This window comes from Panicum hallii, chromosome 4, assembly GCF_002211085.1.
Source record: "Panicum hallii strain FIL2 chromosome 4, PHallii_v3.1, whole genome shotgun sequence".
NCBI classification, from domain to species: domain Eukaryota; kingdom Viridiplantae; phylum Streptophyta; class Magnoliopsida; order Poales; family Poaceae; genus Panicum; species Panicum hallii.
Genome location: NC_038045.1, coordinates 43,664,138 through 43,684,438, shown reverse-complemented (window position 1 = coordinate 43,684,438; position 20,301 = coordinate 43,664,138). Strand labels below are relative to the sequence as shown.

General features: G+C 45.3%; 2 protein-coding genes across 2 annotated transcripts; both read right to left on the bottom strand.

Annotated features, from left to right (window-relative positions):
- Positions 1-7,540: 7,540 nt before the first annotated feature.
- Positions 7,541-8,361, bottom strand: LOC112889774. The gene has a single exon (XM_025956545.1). The coding sequence runs from the start codon at positions 8,229-8,231 to the stop codon at positions 7,809-7,811; it is 423 nt and encodes a 140-aa protein (XP_025812330.1). The 5' UTR covers positions 8,232-8,361; the 3' UTR covers positions 7,541-7,808.
- Positions 8,362-13,266: 4,905 nt separating this feature from the next.
- LOC112889956 (galactan beta-1,4-galactosyltransferase GALS1-like) lies at positions 13,267-17,370 on the bottom strand. The gene is made up of 2 exons (XM_025956762.1): positions 15,857-17,370; positions 13,267-13,981 (listed from the first exon to the last, which is right to left on the bottom strand). Exons 1-2 carry the CDS (start codon positions 17,074-17,076, stop codon positions 13,636-13,638), a joined length of 1,566 nt encoding a protein of 521 aa, XP_025812547.1. The 5' UTR covers positions 17,077-17,370; the 3' UTR covers positions 13,267-13,635.
- Positions 17,371-20,301: the final 2,931 nt, after the last annotated feature.

Here is a 20,301-nt window from a genome sequence, read left to right as displayed (position 1 = left end):
TTGTTGCTGCCAAGTCTGCACTGCCACATGTCATTATCATCGTGATTCACCATGCACATAAACAAGATCTCCACTTTTTCAATAGTTTTACTGTCTGAATATTTGTTGTCATTTAACTTCTCAAATTAAGCATATCATGAATTCATGATCACTAATTAAGCATATATGCACTAGATAAATTGGCATCATTTTTAATTTTCAAAAGGTGTTTACAAACTACACGTGAATTTCATAAACATATGACCAGTGCTGGATAGAATCTTGTTTTTCAGTAAGGGAACTTCTATATTGTGTTAGTTTTCTAATGGCCTATGAACAAGTGCTCTTTAAACATAGATATATCTATTTGTGCTTGAATAAGCTTTGTGATGGGCTGATGGATGCTTATTTCTGATCTCTGTTTGTATTTTCTTTAGCTTCTTGCCCTAGCTGTTTGCCTGTTTTAGTATCCAATTACAAAGATTTCTGCAGTAACAGAAGCCATCTTCTTGACTGATATGGAGCTAAACACAAACACAGTATATCCCAGGAGGCAGGAGTCAAAGACATTTGTTAATGTAGTCTAGATTTCCTATATTTGAGATTTACTTGTTTATTAGCAGTAGACCACTCAAATAAAATTTATGTCTGATCTATGAGTTGTATGACATATTGTGTGTGGTCAATGCTTGATGTACGTGTAATGCTCAATGCTAATCCATGTTAGAACACCATTTCTATAATTCAAATGTCAATATGGGTACGTGGGGTTTAATGTGTTGGTTTCAGTTGATATCATCAAGCATCACGCTGCTGGAAGGTCTGTTGATTTTTTATTTTATTTTTGCTTTTTTCATTTGAATATGATTACAGAGGCTATTCTTTCATTTATGTGACATTGTGTCTAATTGTATTATGTGTTCCCTGTACTCTGTGTATTACTGTAATTTTTTTTCATCGCCCGTAGCAATGCACGGGTACGAACCTAGTTAAGACTGAAACCTTGCAAATACATACATTTTATTAGTACTAGAAAATACTTAATGTTTTTTTATTGTTTTGGGTAGTGGAAATGGATCCTACGGACAACCAAGACGAGTTAATGCACGAGCTCATTTGTGGTAGTACTGGGCAAATAGCTCCAGAGTTTCATGAGGACGAGAACGATGGCAGCCAATTTTTAAACTTGCATTATCATGGCGACGAGGAGCAAGATATTAGTGGGGAGGAAGAAGAAAATGTCGAGGAAGCCGAGGTATGAAATTTAGTGATTCTTCCGGGCATCAGGATAAACGTTTTGTCAATACCTGCCGCGACGTCCACTAGTTGCTAGCAACCCGCTTGATAAATTTGCGATTCTTTCAGGCATCAGGATCGATGAAGCCTAAACGGAAACGTGGCTCCAAGAGGAAGATGGTAGGATGTACGACCATCACGGAGATCAACGAAGCAACCGGCGAGCCACTAGCCCCTGGTCAAATTAAGACGACCTTTGTAAATCAATTGGGATATCTTGTTAGGGAGAACGTCCCCATAAAGTACAAGCTTTGGAAGAGAAATAAAGTCTCTGATCGACCTGAAGATATCGTGCCAGATTCAGAGAAAGATTTTTTATGGAAAGAGGTGTTGTTGCACTTCAACTTTCCCCCGGGCAAAGCTGACAAAGTAAAGGGATGGGCATTTAAGAAGATGGCAATTCAGTTCGGCTCGTTCAAGAAAAAATTGGTGGCAAACTTTGTCAACAAGGGCCTCACACCAGATTTTGATAAAGTCTGGAAGAAGCAACGAGAGTGGTGGAATGAATTCATGAATTACAAGTACAGTGCTGACAGCATGGCAGCCTCGATTCAAGGCAAAATGAATGCTAGCAAAAAGACAAACTTTCATAGACTTGGGCCTGGAGGTTATAAGGTTGCTATTCCGAAATGGGAAAAGATGGAAAATAATTTAATTGCAAAAGGAATCATACCGCAGACCTTGAGTTGGCCCAAACGAGCAAGGTATTACTTCTATGCTCATGGAGGCACACTAGACCCCGACACTGGAATGTTTGTGACTAGCGACGTACTAAGAGAGGCTGCCCAAAGACTTGACGACGCAATGAGGCGTACGGAAGAAGGAACCTTCCAGCCCAACAGAGAGAATGACGAGCTGACTTACGCTCTTGGGAATGCGGAACACACTGGACGGACCCGAGGCGTGGGCGTACTTCCATGGAAATATGGCTTTTCCGGAGATCTCGAAACCTACCGAAGCCGATGCAGAAGCAAGGCAGTAGTGGCAGAGAAGATCTGTAGCCTAGAAAACCAGATAATGTCACTTGAGGCAGCAGTTGGGCAACGCTCGGACCAACCAGCTGCCAATGTGGAGTTCAGCACCCCTTCTCAGCGTCGTAGCAGTGTTGCTTCCACAGAGCACCCTACTTTGGGTGCCGACAGGATGAGGGACCCCATCGACGACATTGCCGTTAGGACCCAATGTGAGCTTCTGGTTCTTTATGGGAAAAAGCTCAAAGTTTGTGCTGAGGGTTATGCGGAAGTCCAAGAAGAAGGCAGGACAATACATTGCCAGCCAATTCCTGAAGGATTTGCCAGAGTCTTTGTTGACCGAATTACTGAAGAACGCTAGGAAGACTTGGACCTCCCGATCCCTATAGGTCCTGAAGAAACAGAACTACAACATGCCGTACACACATGGATTGCGTGGCCAAAGCGCGACATAAGATTGGTGCAAGCAGCCACAGATTCCGCTCGGTGCTCAAGGCAATGATCACCAACGCCAGCTGATGACAGGAATCCTAGTGTTGGCCCACCTTCTCCACCGCCTGCACGGGACCCCAGCATGGATCCGCCATCACCAGCCGCACAAAGTGAGCCAATTTCGGCATCATCACCAGCCGCACAACAGAATCAGAGTCAGCGACAGAAGGCATACACGGTACCTTCGGTCCAGCCATCTCATAAGCAGCAAAGAAAGAAGAAAGCGAAGGCTCCAGAAGAGAAAGAGGCAGAAGAATCGTTTGAAACCTTCTTGCTGAAGCGCAAGCTACTGAGGGAGGCTGCGAACAAGAAGCCAGAAATAGATCCGGTTGCGAAGGCACACTTCATTAAACACTTCATTAAAGATCCCACCAAGGAGAAAGAAAGGGAGTCGGATTATGATCGGCAGATCAGAAAGTGCTACAACAACCCCAAGAATCGACGGATCAATGCAAAGACCGTTCCCCAGCTCGGAGAGCAGTCCAAACAATCGATCCCTCCGTTGATAGTGCCGCGTGAAGAATGTCCAGATGAATCAAGTGATCCGTTGACCATGGCTGGGATGATATTGCAAACTGATCTAACAAGGGCTCAATTGCTTGGGGAGGCCCTACAGAATGCCCGCGGCAGGAAAAAGTTTGTACTTTGGTGAACCTTTGATATGGCCAGAGTTGCTACCATTCCTACCAACGAGAATGGCCGAGTTACACAAATGGTATGCCGTGCAATCTAAAGCTAATGAATTAGAGATGTTCCCAGCCCGGATTAAAGATGAGCATTTCTGGCGGGGCGCAGGTGAAGTATATATCGAGTTTGAAGCACTTTACGATTTATACCATCAAGATGCCCTTGACAAGTCCCTCGTGAGTGTATGGTGCATGTGAGTATTGTCTCTCGTTTCATTATTTTTAGCCTTGTGTGTTGACTGATCCCCGTTTTTCTTGTGTCCCGTAGGTCAAAAATTCAAATTTGCCGAAAAAAGAACTTCCATAACGTCGGGTTCTTCGACCCCGATATTATACACGAGAAAACGGTAGAGCAAAACCCTGAAGAAATAGTCAATATTATATACAGGGGGTTGCGTAAGAATAGCATGTGTCCCTTCATTCTCTTGCCATACAACCATCAGTGAGTCGTTCTTTGTTAGCCTCTTTTTTTCAATCCCTTCATATTAATAATACTATTTAATAACTATTTTAATCAACATTAATTGGTTATACGTATGTATATGCACAGCTTTCATTGGATATTGCTTTGTATTCGGATTGACGAGCACAAGGTCTTGGTGTACGACTCGTTAGGGCAAGATAAATCAAAGTACTAAGATATCATCGAGGTGGTAAATACTGCATGGCGTCGCTACCTCCGCAAACACATAGGCTTGCCCATAGGTGAAATCGAGCCTCTTTGTTGGGTGACCGATTTTCCGGTATGAATATACTCTCGCTACTAATGTCATTCGCAATAAACATCAGAAAAATTCTATATCTTAACCCACATTTGTCCATAGTGTTGGAGACAGGGACAAGGAAACAACTTATGTGGATACTACGTATGCGAGTGGATCAACACTTTTGCAAGTGAAAAAGGGCAAATGACAGTGGAGGCATTCAATGTACGTGAGCATAATCACATCTGCTCATCATTTTAATTCATTATCTTTTATTCTCATATTTTTATCGAAAAATGTGACAGCATTGGCGGATGAAAGAAGAACTCATTGAAATGGCTCGGATCAGGGCAATTCAAGAAGCTATATGCGGATTCCTGCTCGATGAAGTCATAAATCCTAAGGGCGAATTTTATGGCGATGTCCATACAAGCGTCGCCGAAAAAGATCCGACGATGGGAAAGCTGATAAATTACTATAGTTGATGTTCTTAATAATTTGTAATATCTCAAGTACTTTTAAACTCCTAAGTGTTCCATACATGATGAATATATATATATAATATTAGTGTAATATGCTGTCCTAATATTACTGCGCAATGCAAAAAGTACGATTATGTAGTCGCATACGGTAGAAATACGCATAGCCATACGTATAAAAACGAAAAACAAAAGATAAATAAGAAAAAAGATTTAGTGCCGGCCAGTTATACCAGCCGGCACTAACCTTGCTGCCAAGAGCCGGGTCGGGTCGGGCACGTTAGTGCCGGCTGGAATTACGGACCGACACTAACGCTCGCCATTTAGTGCCGGTCAATATAGCCGGCACTAACGACTGTCACGTTAGTGCCGGCCATTTAGTGCCGGTCACAGGGACCGGCACTAAAGCTCCCTGTGACCGGCACTGATGTGCCTTTCTCCGGCAGTGACCACCATATATCTTTACATTCTTCAAATAATTAATGTATAACGATATCTGAAGTAAACTATCATCCCTTGAGAGGTGCGACCATATATGACTAAAGTTATTATACTAGAAGGAGAACTATATGAAATATTATCATGTGACTAAAATCCTTGAATATATGAGCGAGGTATGGCAGAATCTTGCTTCGCACATTAGTCTGCCATACTGTCTAGCTGTAGTGAACCCCATCCTATAAGAATCCAACATTCCACTACGGCCGGTAGAAGCACACAACCTATAGGTTGTAGGATCATCCTTCGTGTTTCTATTAATAAGTAGCCAAGTTCTCGAGATTCTGGATCTGTAAACCTGATTAAGAAGGTACCGTACTCTTGCCAAGTTATAGAACTGTTTTTGCCTATTCTGGCGGTGCTTTCATATCACAACTACAAAGTATGCTTCCTCATAACCCTAGCAGAATTGGTCCATTCATAAGCGTGCGTTTGGAGAGCTCCGTGACCCCATTCTCTGCTGAAATCCAGCAGAAACTCTGCCAAATAACTTTTCAGAGAAAAATGATTCCCTGCTGGCTGTGTAAAGTGATTTTGTGAAATGAACTGAGAGGCTAGGAGCTGAAAAAAGTAGCTCTCCTGATTCTGTAAAGTGATTCTCCATCCTAATTTTAAGAGTTTATGCCAGAGAATAAAAAGAATCACCAGCCACGTAATCACTTCTCTTAAATATAATCAGCTCCCATAGAGAATCAGAATCAGATATATCTAATTCTCTACCAAACAGACCCTAACTCCTACTGGAATCAGACCCAACACTGACTTAACATTTCGACTAGGTCTAGTCCTCCTGATATTGCACGTGATGACTCACAGGGGATGATATCTTTGTTACCTGGTTCATCAAGCAGTGCTAACAACATTCGCTCTTTGTGATGCATGACCCCAAAGGGCAAAAAAGTGATCCTTGGACCATGGTAATATGGTATTAAAGGAAGCGAGAAGCTAGAGAGATTCTATCTTCAAAATTTAGACTTTTGTTTTATATATCTATCTATATAGTAGAATAAAAATTATCATTAGCTTATTTAAAATTGGGCTGTATTATGTTTCATTGTTGCACACATGTCTATCATCGCCGTGTCAAAAACGCCATCACAGACGACGCCCCACTAGCCATGGCTCCGCTCCGCGCCACGCTGCTGGCCGCCCCGCTGCGCTCACCACCGCACTGCCGCGCGGCAGGGGAGGGCGGCAAGGGGAGGGCTGCAGAGGGAGGGAGGGGAAGGGCGGTGGGCGCCACCGCTGCAGCCTCCGCGTAGTTTCAGTCACACAATTTTAAATCTCCGAATTTTGACTCTGGATTACCGAGTTTCAATGTACTAAACTACTCAGTACCATCCATGTTAAATCTACAACCCCGTGTGCTTAGCAGAAACTATTCTCTTTTGGTATGGATCCACTATAATTTTACTCTGCACGCATGATTTAGCTAATTTATTACCACTGCTACCATCATTAGCAAAAGAAGATAACAGTGGGAATGAGGTAAAGATAAGGCTGCACTAGTCAACTACCAAGAAATACCCAGCTCATCTTACAAGAGTACTTGGTCCCTCTGTTATAGATCGTTTTAGCATTTCTAGGTGCATCGTATACACCATATCTAGGTAAATAGAAAAATTAGGCACCTAGAAATGCTAAAACGACCTATAATTTGAAACAAAGGGAGTACTTCACAATAGTATCTTCCTAAAAGATTTGAAATAAATTAGGGCATATTTGACCGTGCTCCATACAAAATTCCAAGCATACGCAGATGCATAATCTTCAGGAACATCAGGTTGAACCTTTTTTTAAAAAAAGGTTGACCTTTGTTTGACATGAGGAAAATTGTTCTGCAGGAAAATTTCTCTTGTTTCCTTAATTCAGTCTAGTAATCTGGAAGAATATGCCGAATTTTCAATATGATTTCAGTTTGATAAAACACCAATTGAAGTTGCTCCTGCTCAAGGAACGAGAGAAGATGTTGAAATGTCATCATTTTCCACATGTCATCTTTCTTTTTAGTTTGGTATGGAACTCCAATACTATTTCCTTTTACTTCCCCTGTGCCATCAGTACCTGCTGGGCCTGGCGGGCCAAGCCCATCACGTGATAGCCCAGGCTTCGGCCGTCGTATTGGTCAACAAAAAAAAAACGATGAGATGAGGAGTCCACGGGAGCGCGTTCCCACCTGAGATGGCATGTCATGTTTCAAAGTTGTTTTTTTAAAAAAATAAGATAACTGTTGGAGGAGGGTGTTTTTTTGGGACTAAAATATTTATGAAAGGTCCCAATTCAGAATCGCATCGATTATTGGTAGTGAAATTATTGGGTAAAATAGTGTGTGCTTCCTTTTTTTCCCCTTTTCTCCTGTTTGTTTCCTTTTAAAACGATAGTGCTACCTTTTCAGCTACTAATCCCTCCCACCAGAATACCCTGGGATCTATAACTTTCTGCAATGCCTCTAACTTTCGCTGAAAAATGTACATGAACACGCCACCATTGCCTCTAGAGAGCACATGATTCTGTACATTTACCTATGGTAATCAACTGTTTGCTAGCATGTCTAGGTATATTCCATTTTCCATTGAGAAAGCAAAGCAAAGACTGCCAAGAACAGACTTGCATGGATGGATCGATCGATCGATCGACCGCGGCATGCTGGGCACGCACAAGCGAGTCACGAACCACCGCGCCGCACTGCCATGGCGGCATCTATCATCGCGACGTGATCATGGCGGCGGTGCAGGAGCCCGAGCCACCGCCGGACCTGAACGGCAGCGCCGGGCGGCCGTAGTGGCAGCCGAGCAGGTAGAGCGCCAGGCGCTTCTTGGCCCTCCGGAGCAGCAGGAGCTTGTCCTCCCCCCACTCCACCACGACCTCCACCAGCTGCCTCTTCCACCCCCTGCCGCCGCCGCCGCGCTCGTCGCCGCCGCTCCCCACCGTGGCCTCGGTGGCGCCCAGGCCGTGCTTCTCGTCGTCGTCCGGCACGGGCGACCAGTCCCACTGGAGCGGGTAGCTCCGCAGGAAGACCCGCCTGGTGCTGTAGTCCTCGTAGCGGAAGCTCCTCGTCGGCTTCACCGCCGCCCCCTCGTCCTCCCCCTTGGAGGCCTTCTGGTTGGAGTCGAAGGGATCCTCCATGCTTGCTGCCGGTGGAGCTCAGGAAACTTGACTCTGACTCGGTTGGTAAGCTAGCCTGCTGTAGTGTTGTTACTGCTGCTATGCCGGTGTTGCCGCCGATGCTCGCCGAGCCACCAATGTGATGATCGTGTTCGTATTTATGGTACTCTTGGCAACGGCAGATGGACACGTCACCTTCATCCCTTTTGATTTGTCATGTTCCAAGGAAGAAAAAGATTCGTGCTTGTGTGATGGGCATGGCACGGAGATGTATACATGTTCTGCATTACTAGTTTAAAAGGAAAGGATTTGCTTTACCGGTAATCTGATGGCTACCTGCGGCGCATTATTTAGTTGCCCTCATGTACGTGCCAAACAAAGCACTGGCCGACAAGTAGGGCCCATCTCGGGCAAGTGGAGCAGGCCCCACTTGTCAGCCACGACAAGCGCTCTCTTGCACCTTTATCTTCCGTGGCGAAGTAAACGAACAACGCGACGGGTCCAACTAGGAGATTTTCATTTCCGGCCAACGGTGTGACTCGACAGGTATCTCTTTCTGCCAACTAGGACACGGATATCTTTCTGCCAGCTTACAACTAGCCCTAATGCTATCCTGCAGAAAAGAAAAAAAGAAAGTTGAAAGAAGGTAACAATGTAATGGATGCTGGGTCATCCATGGGTGTGGTGTGTGTTCTAGCTCCACTTTTTTCACTTTGGCAGGGCAAATAAAGCTAAGGAGTGGACATGGAATCGAGTGGCTCTCCAGGCCGGGCTTTTCGCCGGATAACGCACATGCCGGTCGACCGGAGGAAGCAAAGCAGCCCTCATGGATGGACGCTTTAAATTTGCTTGCGGACGCCTCGCAATATGCAAAGGGATTTCCCATCCTCATCTGCATCGCACCTTTTTCGATCAGCTCGTGACGGGTATATATGTATGATGTATCCATTTTCCATTGTCTACATCCGTTCAATAATTAATTCTGCGACCAGGGCATCTCCAGTGGATCCTCATCTAAATATAAATACCGGAGGAGCTGGAGCTCCGCTGATACGGTAGTTGCGCTGGGACAAGATGATTATCGAAAATTTTAAAAATATTTTTTTTTCTAATAATCATGAGAGAAATATTAGAACATCCTATTAGCTAGTCATTGAAAAAGATTTATTTAAAAACCGCTAGAGATGCCCATTAAGATCAACGACATCGGGCTGCTCGTTTGGGTTACGGAACGCCCGAGACAGCGACGGGGATATCACTCTAGGATATGCGAGCTGCGTGTGCCTGACTAGCAAGGTAGCTGCAGCAGCACGGTGCATCCGCCGAGCTGGTCCGGTGATCCCATGGATCGGATCGCCATTAGACGTTACAGGTCGGCCATTGCGCTCTTGTTCCATCCGGTGCGGTCGATCTATCTTTCCGGCCTATATCCCCTCTTCTTTGCTAAAGTAGTAGCATCTTTTTTTATAATTCAAGTAACAGCATGTTTGTGTTTGTGTACCTAATCAACAGCTCATGTATTTGTCCTCCAAAACGAGAAAAGAGCGTATTTGTCTTTCTTTGTAGTGCAAGATATGCAAATAAAAAAATATATATATTTATCTTTATTTCATGCCTAACATATACAGCACGTCGTCGCAACAGTGTTATCTTACTTTGAGATTGGAGGGTACTCCGACCCTCTGAAACTGCCGTGCTGTGGTACCCTTTGATTTGGTCGGAGGAGCAGACATCCGCACGTGTACTGCAGTGGTGCATGCTTCACTTTCAGTTGGCCATGCTTGGCCAAGTATGCTGGCCTGGCCGAAAGCTCGATTTGCTTTCAGCCCCTGCCTGCGCGCTGTGTCAGACTGCCGTCAGCACAGCCTGATAGACAGCACCAAATTTACAAGGGAAGTATGCTGTGCGAAAATAGATTCAGAGCTAGGCCCACAATGCTAGCGCCCAACTGCACAAGCACAACGCGCCAGGCAGGCGATCAGGGCAACGTTTTCGGCCTAGGCCCAAGATTACAACCAGGCTAGCTTGGCCCAGAAAATATTCATATTGGCTGAGCTAGGTTGTAGCATGCAAAAATAAAGCTAACGAAAATAGGGGAAACATTCTCTCACGAAGTTCCAGAGGATGCAACCTCTCTTCTCGCCCAAGTGTGGCGCCGTCGTTGCTTCACTGCACAGCCCATGACATCCCTTCCAGAGAGGTTAGACACGCGCCCACACGGCAGCACATGGGAGAGGGAGATGATCATGCCTTGACTCTCGAGTTCAGGTAACGCAGCCGCCATCAAAGCTCCATCCAACACTGTTCTATTTTGTTTCGTTTTAGGTTTGACAATGGGTGCTTTTTCTTATTGTGATGGGAATTTTATTAGCATGAACCTTTTCTCAGATGCAGAAAGACTGATTTTGTAGCCAGGAGGTATAATTCTTGAATTGTGGGAGCATTTACGGACATCCCCAAATGTATTATTGCTTGAACTGGTGAAGACAGTGTCTGTCATGCTTATCTATGTTTGCAGTTGCAGTTTTAATGTTTATCCTGAATAACAACTTAATTCTTTCGTTAGTACCTTTACCTTTACGGCTTTATCCAAAGGCATTTCGAAACAGACCACCTGTCCTATTGGCATTTTTTCACAGTTCATCTGTATGTACAATAACTATATTCCTATGTTTCAATATTATATTTGTCTAATTCAATACTTCTGAGAACTTTTCATTGACACTTTTGGCACTAAAATGTGGCACTTGTGAGCACACCATCATGCAACACTTTTCAGGTAAGTAAAACCCTAATCACAATTTACCATTAATCAGTTAAGAATATTAACATATTTCTGCAAATGCGTTGCAATAGATCACTATTTTTTTTTGTTTTCTTGCAGCCATTTCCTGTTTCCTGTGTTCATCTGGAACCGGGTCCAAAACAGGAACAATCAATGAAAAACAGGAAAAGCGAGTATAAAACAGAGTTGAAAAACAAATTTGGGTTTTTCCTAGCTAGGTAATCATTTTGACCACACCTATAGCCTTCATTACAGGACAGAGATATTGGAGTCTCGAGTGTTGCTTGTAGTGCCGTACAAATGCATAGGTGTAGTACTGTAGACGCCAGGTAGCTAGGGCTAGGTAATCGTTTAATCAGCCTCTTTGGTTTATAAACATTTCGATTAGACGCACATGACACTGACTTGGGTGAATTCAGGAAAGGGAGTTTCTTCTAACACATTATCACAAAATGATGTCGTACTTAATTCTTTAGATGGTGTATATACAAAGATGTGCTATTTTCTATTTCATATTTGTATTTGGTCATCACTTGATAATGTACCAAATTGCAGTGTCCAGGAGAAACTTGTTTTTTACAAGCACAGGGTTTTAAAATTGACTCTGGTGATACATGTCTGACTATTCTAATTTCAGCAAGCTTGGTTAGAAATCCAAATGGTGCAAAAATAAGATTTTTGAGGGCTTTAGGTTTAGTGCTCCTAATTATATTGTGGTCCTTGTTAGTCCAAGATACTACTTAAGTCTCATTGTAATGTTTGCAGATTGAGGTGTTGCTTCCCAAACAAACAACAAAGAGAAGGGGCATTGCAACATAGTGTGTCAATGGCTGCGAGTGGGTAAATCTTTCTTGTGTTTTCTAAGCTGTGTCTTCCTTAGTTTCTTGTGTTTTGCTTGTTAGAGTAGTCCTTTTATTTACCTGCAGTCGTCCTGGAAGAGGCCTTCTCTGGTAGGTTAGTGGCTTTGTTTTGATCTGGAATTCAGAGTCTTCTGGCATGGCATGCATCAGGCATAGTCTGGTCTGGCATTATTCGTATGCTTGGTGATGTATACTATATTCACATGCCAAGGTAAAGGGAAAGGACAATGGAGGCGAATTTTCTATTTTTTGAATACTGTTTGATCCAGTTATTACATGAATAACCATTACTAGTACAAAATTATTACTTCTGCAAATAATTCAATTAGAAGAAAAAATTCGCTATTTAATAGAACAAAAACTAGCATTGTGAAATTTTAGCTTGTTTATTTCAAGTACGCACAACAAAATATCATTTTTCTTTGTCAAATGGTATTACAATAATATCTAACTTTCATCCTTTGAAGTTGCGAAATTCATTCCATTCACGAGCAAAACTTCAAAGTAATCATAATTCTTTCAAAGTGCTTTGTGCAACGTACACCTTTTTAAGTTGTTTTTGATGTCCAAACCGTTTGTGATATACTTATGTTTTCCCACTTAGCATCCAAATAAAGCTGTTTTGATGTGCAAAACGTGTGTTTGAAAGAAAAATAGAGAAGGCGAAGAACAGAAAGATGAAACAAATGATTAGGCCTTCTTTCTTTTCTTTTAAACATACAGTTTTTCTTCTTTTTTTCTAAACATGTGATGTAGGCTAGCGCAATTGCACATACGTACACCTACACGTGCTGGAGCGCGCCTCCCTGCCTACTTATCCATAACACCATGTTGCCACACTGGCCAGCAATGTACCTGCATTATCCCTGGTAGGCTGGTACTACACACACTTGTTGAAATTAGACTCTGAGAAAGAAAGAGAAACTTTGGCAATGATCATGCATCCCGAAACGACATATCATTCATTGTATTAAGATGGAAGCAGATGGAGCTGTATGCCTGTATGGCTGCATCGATCTGTAGTTCTGCATCCATTCTCAGGTGTCAGTATCCTTCTATTCTGTGCTCCCTTCAACATCAGCTTCTCGGCACAATCAGTCAGGTCCATGCCGTATTGGACGGCTAGTGACGGCAACTGCATGCCTAACCCATCTCGCAGACTCACATAAACCACCCAACGCATCAGGCCAGATCTTGCATTGAATCCTATGCAGCTTTCATTTTTGTACCCCAGTCAGTTATTAGTGTCCTCGCTGGCTCGCTGCAGCACCATTACTTGGCACACTTTTTTTCCACCAGAAGTAAATGACAGAGAAGATGCATGGGAAGGAAACCTTATGCTCCACTGTTGAAGCCTAACAAAAGTCATACATAGAACTGGTTCAGCAGTTTGGGCAGAAACAAAGTTACATCCATATCCAATCCATTCACACAGTGAGATTAAGTTAAATAATCAGACACTTTACACTGCCCCCTATAGGAGTTCAGAAGAATCTGATAAAGCCCAACACTATCAGTCTACACAAATCTATAAAGAGATACGGAAAACAACATCACAAAGACGAGAGAAGGGGAAGTAAGAAAATGCACCCAACAGAAAGGAGAATATTAACCGAAACTTTACACTAGGTCAACCACTAAATCAGATTCCTTCCCTATATTTGCTGGAATAGGGGCTAAAAGCACACAAGAGGGGAACCATGGGGAGCGCATGCACATGGGCTCAAGGTATCATAAATAATAGAACTGTATATGTACCGGCGGTGTTCTTGCACCGATGCTATGTATGGGTGGACCCAATTGTCGCCGCCTCAAAGGGCTTGATCTCCCCCGCCAGACGCTTCATGTTGTCGTCGTAAACATATGGTATCCCCTCGAACATTACCTTGCTCCCATTTGTGGGTTTTGGCACAAATACCCTGCAGGGCTCCCCCATGACGTTGATTGAGTTATGATAATGGTAGTATCGGATCAAGCTTTCCGTCTTGTGGCTTGTCCTTCCAATAACATTTTGCGACATGTGTACACCTGTGGAGTACGCGTTCCGAGCTTGGATTGCATATTTGCGATCTCGCCTGACTCCAGTGATCGAATTACGGAAGACGAGTTTCTCAAAACCCCATTCCCTGAATAATCAGTGGCATCAAATGAATCAGCATCCGACATTGGTGGTAACTTTGTAGTGAAACAGTCAGCATGACAGTGTTTCAAGCACAGCAAATAAAAGCCAAAATAAAGGGCAATAAGCACTCTGTAGCACAAAGGTCAGACAATAATGCACTGAGGATTTGCCCATAAGATGCAAACCGCTAAGTACCAAAAGGGCTGGTAATACATTGTGTCAACCTAAAGGCTCCATTTAACATTTAGGTGCTCAGTGAAAGTCCTTATTTATTTCTATTTTGGGAGCAGTTATTAATTGTGATCAGTAACAACAAAACCACTCTAGAATTGGCAAACATTCTTCTAACTAGATTTCAATGCACACCAACCGCAAACAGACCCTAATAATAGCCAACTAGTTTGAAACAGCAGAGGAATATATGAAAAATATTGTCAAATATATATTGCACCCCTCTGATTGCCTATCTATGTGTGAATCGATCCTACACTGGGCTTCTTAAACCCCATAACTACTGCAACTAGACTAGCGTAGCAGGGAGAGTGGTATTCTGGTAAAATGATTTCTCTAAGTCTAGACCCTTCATGCAAAATAATGATTCCCATCAACTTGACTGTTACTCCACCTAAATAGTGGCCAAAGGTGTTCGAGGAATATTTGTATGTTCCTCTAAATAGAAATACATAAGACATGTATCTTGTCATTTAAAATAGTCAGCATATAAAATCCTGATATACCTAGCTTTCTACAAAAGAACCGTTACACATAATGTAGATTAAATGGGAAGAACAAGAATCAATGATAATTTAACAGATAAGACACTACCATCTGTATTACTAGACTCCACAAGCCACTACGACTGGCTCTGCTGTTGTTCATCTCACACAGCACGATTTTGTACCGGGGGTTTACACATATAATCACTGACATGCTGTGGACTATTAATTTCTGAAATATCAAATATGTGCAAGTATTTTGTACGGTTGCTAGTAGGCATACCAGAACCTGAGTTTCAATGAGAAAACAAAAGTGCTGAAAGAAAGTACTTTAAGGACAGAGGCAGCATTGAACAATGTTAAACTAAATAATTTCACATCATCAGTGACCAAAATCAATTGTGTTCTGAACAGGACTCCAACAGAGAACATAAAAGAGCTAAACTGCAAAATTAAAAGCTATAGCAATCACCTATGGAATTACACACTGTGAACCTGATTGTGACTTGTATGGCTACTCAGAGTCCCGAAACCCATTGGTTGTCAATTTACATATCTGAGATTAAGCCTTGGTGATAACTTCATTATTTTTCACAGTTATCGTATTTTCCGTCCCTCAGTAAATAATGTTCCAACCAGACACTCAATTTTAAGAAATGCGATATTTGTAATCACGGTTACAAGCACTAGCTAGTCTGCTTGTATATAGAATTCCTAGGCTATGTGAAATACACTGATACCATTGCTGGACATGTGTGTACTTAAAAACGACAAAAAGGAACTATTTAACTCTGTGGTGGAATCCTAGAGAGAAATTTTATTTGCCATATGCATTGGTTTAATTCAGGGAACCCAACAAACATCCCAGGGGAATGGCCAGGTAAAACTGCCCTCAACTTTGCGTGAGAACGAAACAGTCACACTGCCCAATCAACCTAACACATAAACAAAAACTAGTAGATGTTGACTCATGTCCTTGTAAGTGGCTCCGATAAGTAACGAATTGACAATGACTGGAGATGCATTGCACTCTCCAGAAAAAACAATTAGAAATACTGTATATTGCGTGAATCTAGGAAAGATTCCCACAAAAGCAGCGGCAGCATAAACAATTGCAGCAACAATCAACATAAAGAAAGGCCAATTGGGCAAGAAAAGCACACCTCGAGTATTCCTTGTTTGGATCCTCGACGCAGAGCATGCTAGACATGGGGTTCTGCTCAATTGTGAACTGCGTGTAGCGCTCCAGCCGCCCGAGTACCTCTTGCAGCGTCCGGCCGTCGGGGAGGTAGATGTACTCGTCAACGTCGAAGAAGAAGGTCCAATTCGCGGCGTGTCGGTACCGATGGAGGCAGTCGTTCACCACCAAGAACTGGTTGTAGTAGTAGCCGTCATACTCCGCCTGCGCCCGGATGTCCTGGACGGTGACCCGGCCGGCCCTGACCCACGGATCCAGCACCGCCCGGACCTCCGCGCTGATGCCGCCGGCGTCATGGAGCACGAAATGCGAACTGGGGCCGAAGAAATGGGCATGGTAGGCGAGCCACTCCCGCATGCGGGCGGCGCTGAGGTTGCCGTAGAGCGAGGAGCCGCAGTAGAGGTACTCGTAGGGGAATGGCGGCCGGAAGCGGGAGTCGTCGTAGGAGCCCGGCGCCTCCTCGAGCGCGACGAAGCGCTCGTAGCGTCGGGAGGCGGTGGAGTAGTAGGCGTGGACGAGGAGCTTCCCGCCGCGGTTGCCGGCGTTGGGGTTGGTGGGGAACGTGCAGTTGACGACGACGACGGTGTAGACGCGGCCGTACCCCCAGTCCGGGAGCATCTTGTAGGCCTTGGTCCGTACGGGCCGCGGCGGCGCCGGCGACGACGGGTCCGGGTTGGGCACCCACTCGCACTTGAAGTAGGGGGTGCCGTAGACGTGCGCCGGCTTGGAGGCAAGCCCGACGACGGCGAAGGTGCGAGGCCCGCCCCGGTACGCGCCCATCTGGACGAACAGCGCCGCCGCGCTGCCGTACGGCCGGAGCTCCCGCTTGTTGGGGTCCCGCGGCCGGGCCGCCGGCAGCACGGCCGCAGCCGGCTTCGTCGCCGCGACGGCGGGAACGGTCGAAGCGGCCGCCTTTGTGCTGGCGGCGGCGGAGTTGGCGGCGGGGAATGCGGCGGCGGCGCGGGAGGATGCTGAGACGGGATGGCGGGGGAGGAGGGGGCAGGAGGAGGAGGACGAGCGGGAGGAGGCGGAGAGGAGCGGCTGGTAGGGATGGAGCTGCCAGAGCGCCACGACGAGCGTGAGCAGCGCGAGGGAGGCGACGAAGGACTTGATGTCGAAGCACGAGACGCCGAATGCGGCAACTCCGGCGCCGGCGCCAGCGTCCTTCCTGGCGGCGGGCTTCATCGGCCCGCCGATCCGGCCCGTTGCCCCTCGATCCGCGCCGCTGGGAGGAGGTGAAGCGCACGGCACGCGGAGCAGGAGAACGTGTGCGCGGCGCCGGTTGTTGCTTGCCTGCCCGCCCACTTCCTCCGCGTCTCGTGGGGAGCAGGCGGGGTGGGTAGCTTTCGCACCGGGGAGGCCCGGATGGGGAAGGAGATCAACCGGCGAGCTGGAACGAGGCACCGGAAGGGGAATGCGGGGCGAATTTGGGAGGAATTGAAGACGGCGAACAAGAAGAAAGGCGATGAGTGAGGTTGGTTTGCCTGTATGTGAGGTGAGCGAGCAACTGACTGGACGAGACGAACAGTGAGGAGCTTTTGTCTCGGTCCTGGGATTGGACTGTCAACTTCTTTTATTTTTCTTTGTTTGCGCGTAATTACTCCTTCGCTGGAAATCTTTATCAACGGATAACTTGCCAAAGTCTCAAGCGATCTGAATTCACTGGAAACCTTATCATAATAACGTGTAACAGCACCGCTGGTTAGAGCAATGATAGTACTTAGCAGGAGCGGTAAGCAATTACAGCAAGTCGGTAGTACGACTTACTAATCAATCTGTAAAATATATTATTCTTCCTTATGTTACAGTAGCATTGCATCCCTTAATTTATGAATGGGTCCTCTCTCAATATCTCCTTTACAAACTATTAAAAATTCTACGTGAAACTGCACGAGAGGATATATGAAGTTAGTGGTCTGTATATAGCAATGTATCTGCTCATGAAAATATAGATAAATTTATTTAAAACTTAAGGGTTGTTTCGAATGAACTCTTCTATAACGATTTCAACACCGAAACTGAAATCGGTAAAGCTAAAAAAATATTTTTCATCCGACTTTTAGCTTATTATAGCTGGAACTGGCAAAACAATTTTACACTACAATACATTAATTTATGTAAAACAGATAAAATCGAAGTGGGAATAAATTCTACTGGAACGGTCCACCCCGTGCGCACGTATCCTCTTCTAAGAGTTTGAAATCCGAGCTCAAATACGGGGGCTCGGTGATGCCGGGCCTGGGGATTTGTCAAAACAAAGATGAGGACGAGTCCTATGATCGACCTAGCATGGATTCGTGGTGGGTGTGTGCGTGTGACTCCTTCCTTTCGTCGCTGCCGCTGCCGCCGCCGCCGACGCGTGTTCCGCGCCCATGCGGACACCAATCCGCCGCTCAGCACGGGCTGGACACCAGGCGGGCAGCAGCAGGGGGGCCTCTGCTTTTGTTATCTTATTAATCCATGGTTCTTGGGAGACTGGGAGAGGTGCTAAACTAGTCCATGATTGGTTGGCTCATCTCCTCGATCTGCGTACTAAAATCGGCACTGCTGCTTCAGGTGGCGTGGCTCCATCAAGTTTTAAAGGCCATGCTAGCGTAACCTCGAGGCATTGCAGCCATTGCTTTTATAGTTACCCCCCTTGTTACGTGCGAGGGTCAAAAGTGTTTTTCTTTTCCAATGGCTAAGCAAAAGGGTATGTAGCTGTGGTGGCTGCGGAGCTGCCTGTTGTGAGGCGTGTTCTGTTCCTCCTGTTAAACATCGTAGCTTGGAACTAGCCATTCAGCCAGCTGCACTAGAGTCTGCGCAGTCCCTGCCTCGGAGGTGTAGCTCCGCGGGTGGCACTAGCAGCAGAGTGAGCAACGGTAACTTGCTCGGCTGGGCAACCGCGCCGCACTGCATGCCACGCGCACCGTGCCCCCGTTTTGGCGGCACTCTCACAGAGGCCAAGCTCGTCACGTGCGCACGTGTCCAATCGCTTTGCTGGCAGCATTTCGATTTCTTGCCACCCGTGGGCGTCTATATATACGTCCTTGAGATCCATGCTACGTCAGATGGGTAGTTAACATGAGATCGGGGGAGAAGCGGCGCAGTGCACCCTGAAGATAATATATCGCTATAGGTTAGCGGTCTCAGGTATCGTTTCATGCAAGTTCACGTAGAATGTTTGATGAAGCGGTGAAGAGAGAGGGAGGAGAGAGAATAGATAGTTATTTTGCGACACAACCGTCTTATATCCTAAAATTTAGGACCATGAGATAATTCTTTTTTACCATTGTACGAGTTGTTGTTGCCATGCAAGTTATAATATTTTTTCTCTATGCATAAATTATGAAATTATGTATTTATTATAAGACAGTTTATAAAGCAATCCATTGTATGTATTGCTTGTTACATCATCTCAAGATGAAGTGGCAATGTATGAGACTATGTATTATACTAGACCAATGTATAGGCTAGACCAATGTATTTATTCTGATTTGCCGACATTAGCTGGTCTATCGGTATGTTGACACCAAGTGCACTGATTTGTTGAATCAATTGTAAGGAAATAGTAGTGTAGATCCAAATGGGAGGTTGGCTGCAATAATATCTTTCGCAAGAATCTTTTTTTAGGCGGGATGGTACACTAATTATAATAACTGCTACCGAGTTAATAACTCGTCAAAAGTACTACTTGTTGTATTATAGTAGCGCCCCTCCCGGTGACCTAGGCCCAGAACACTCCACCAAATCTGCCCAAGCTACTCAGCATTTGCATATTGGCCCATCTGGTAAAAGAAAACCTACGAGCCTTCTTTGCAGCCCAACTGATACCGTGCGGCCCAACTGGCTGGGATGCTCTAAGCGATCCTCCTAGGCAACTCCTAGCCCAGCCATCTCCTTGGACCCGATCGACGCGACAGCGGCGTGTACTAGGTATGACACGTGAGAAACCTAGCAGCCGCTTCGTGAGAGAGGCGCAAGCTAATCGGAATGCTGCCATGCGCCGCCGCCGCGCAGAAACCTAGGCACCTATAGCACATGTCTGACTCGTCGTCGTCGGCAGCTCAAGCACATCCGCCGTGCGCCCCGGCGTCCGACGAGTACTCGCCGTCCTGTCTCGGTGCTGCTCCATGGCTACTTTCCCGTGGACCCGAGATCAAACCCGGCCGCCTTCGTTCCCTGGTACGGTACCCCCTGAATTCTACGATTTTTTTCTTCTGTTTTTTCATCTGTATCCACTAGATCTGTGTTCTGAGAAGTACATCTGATGGTTCATCATTATCGATTTTCTCGGATTGCGTGGCGAGGGTTTCAATCGGGATTCTTGAAATTGAAATTCATTTGATCATGATGATCCAAAGTGACCACCACGCGTCCGGCGGCCGGCGCTCTCATCACGAAACGGATATCGAGATTTTCACAAGTAAA

Coding starts and splice junctions, on each gene's coding strand:
- LOC112889774 (XM_025956545.1), bottom strand. CDS start 8,231: ATGGAGGATCCCTTCGACTCCAACCAGAAGGCCTCCAAGGGGGAGGAC.
- LOC112889956 (XM_025956762.1), bottom strand. CDS start 17,076: ATGAAGCCCGCCGCCAGGAAGGACGCTGGCGCCGGCGCCGGAGTTGCC. Junction 13,982..15,856: donor CCAAACAAGGAATACTCGAG/GTGTGCTTTTCT, acceptor CTGATTATTCAG/GGAATGGGGTTTTGAGAAAC.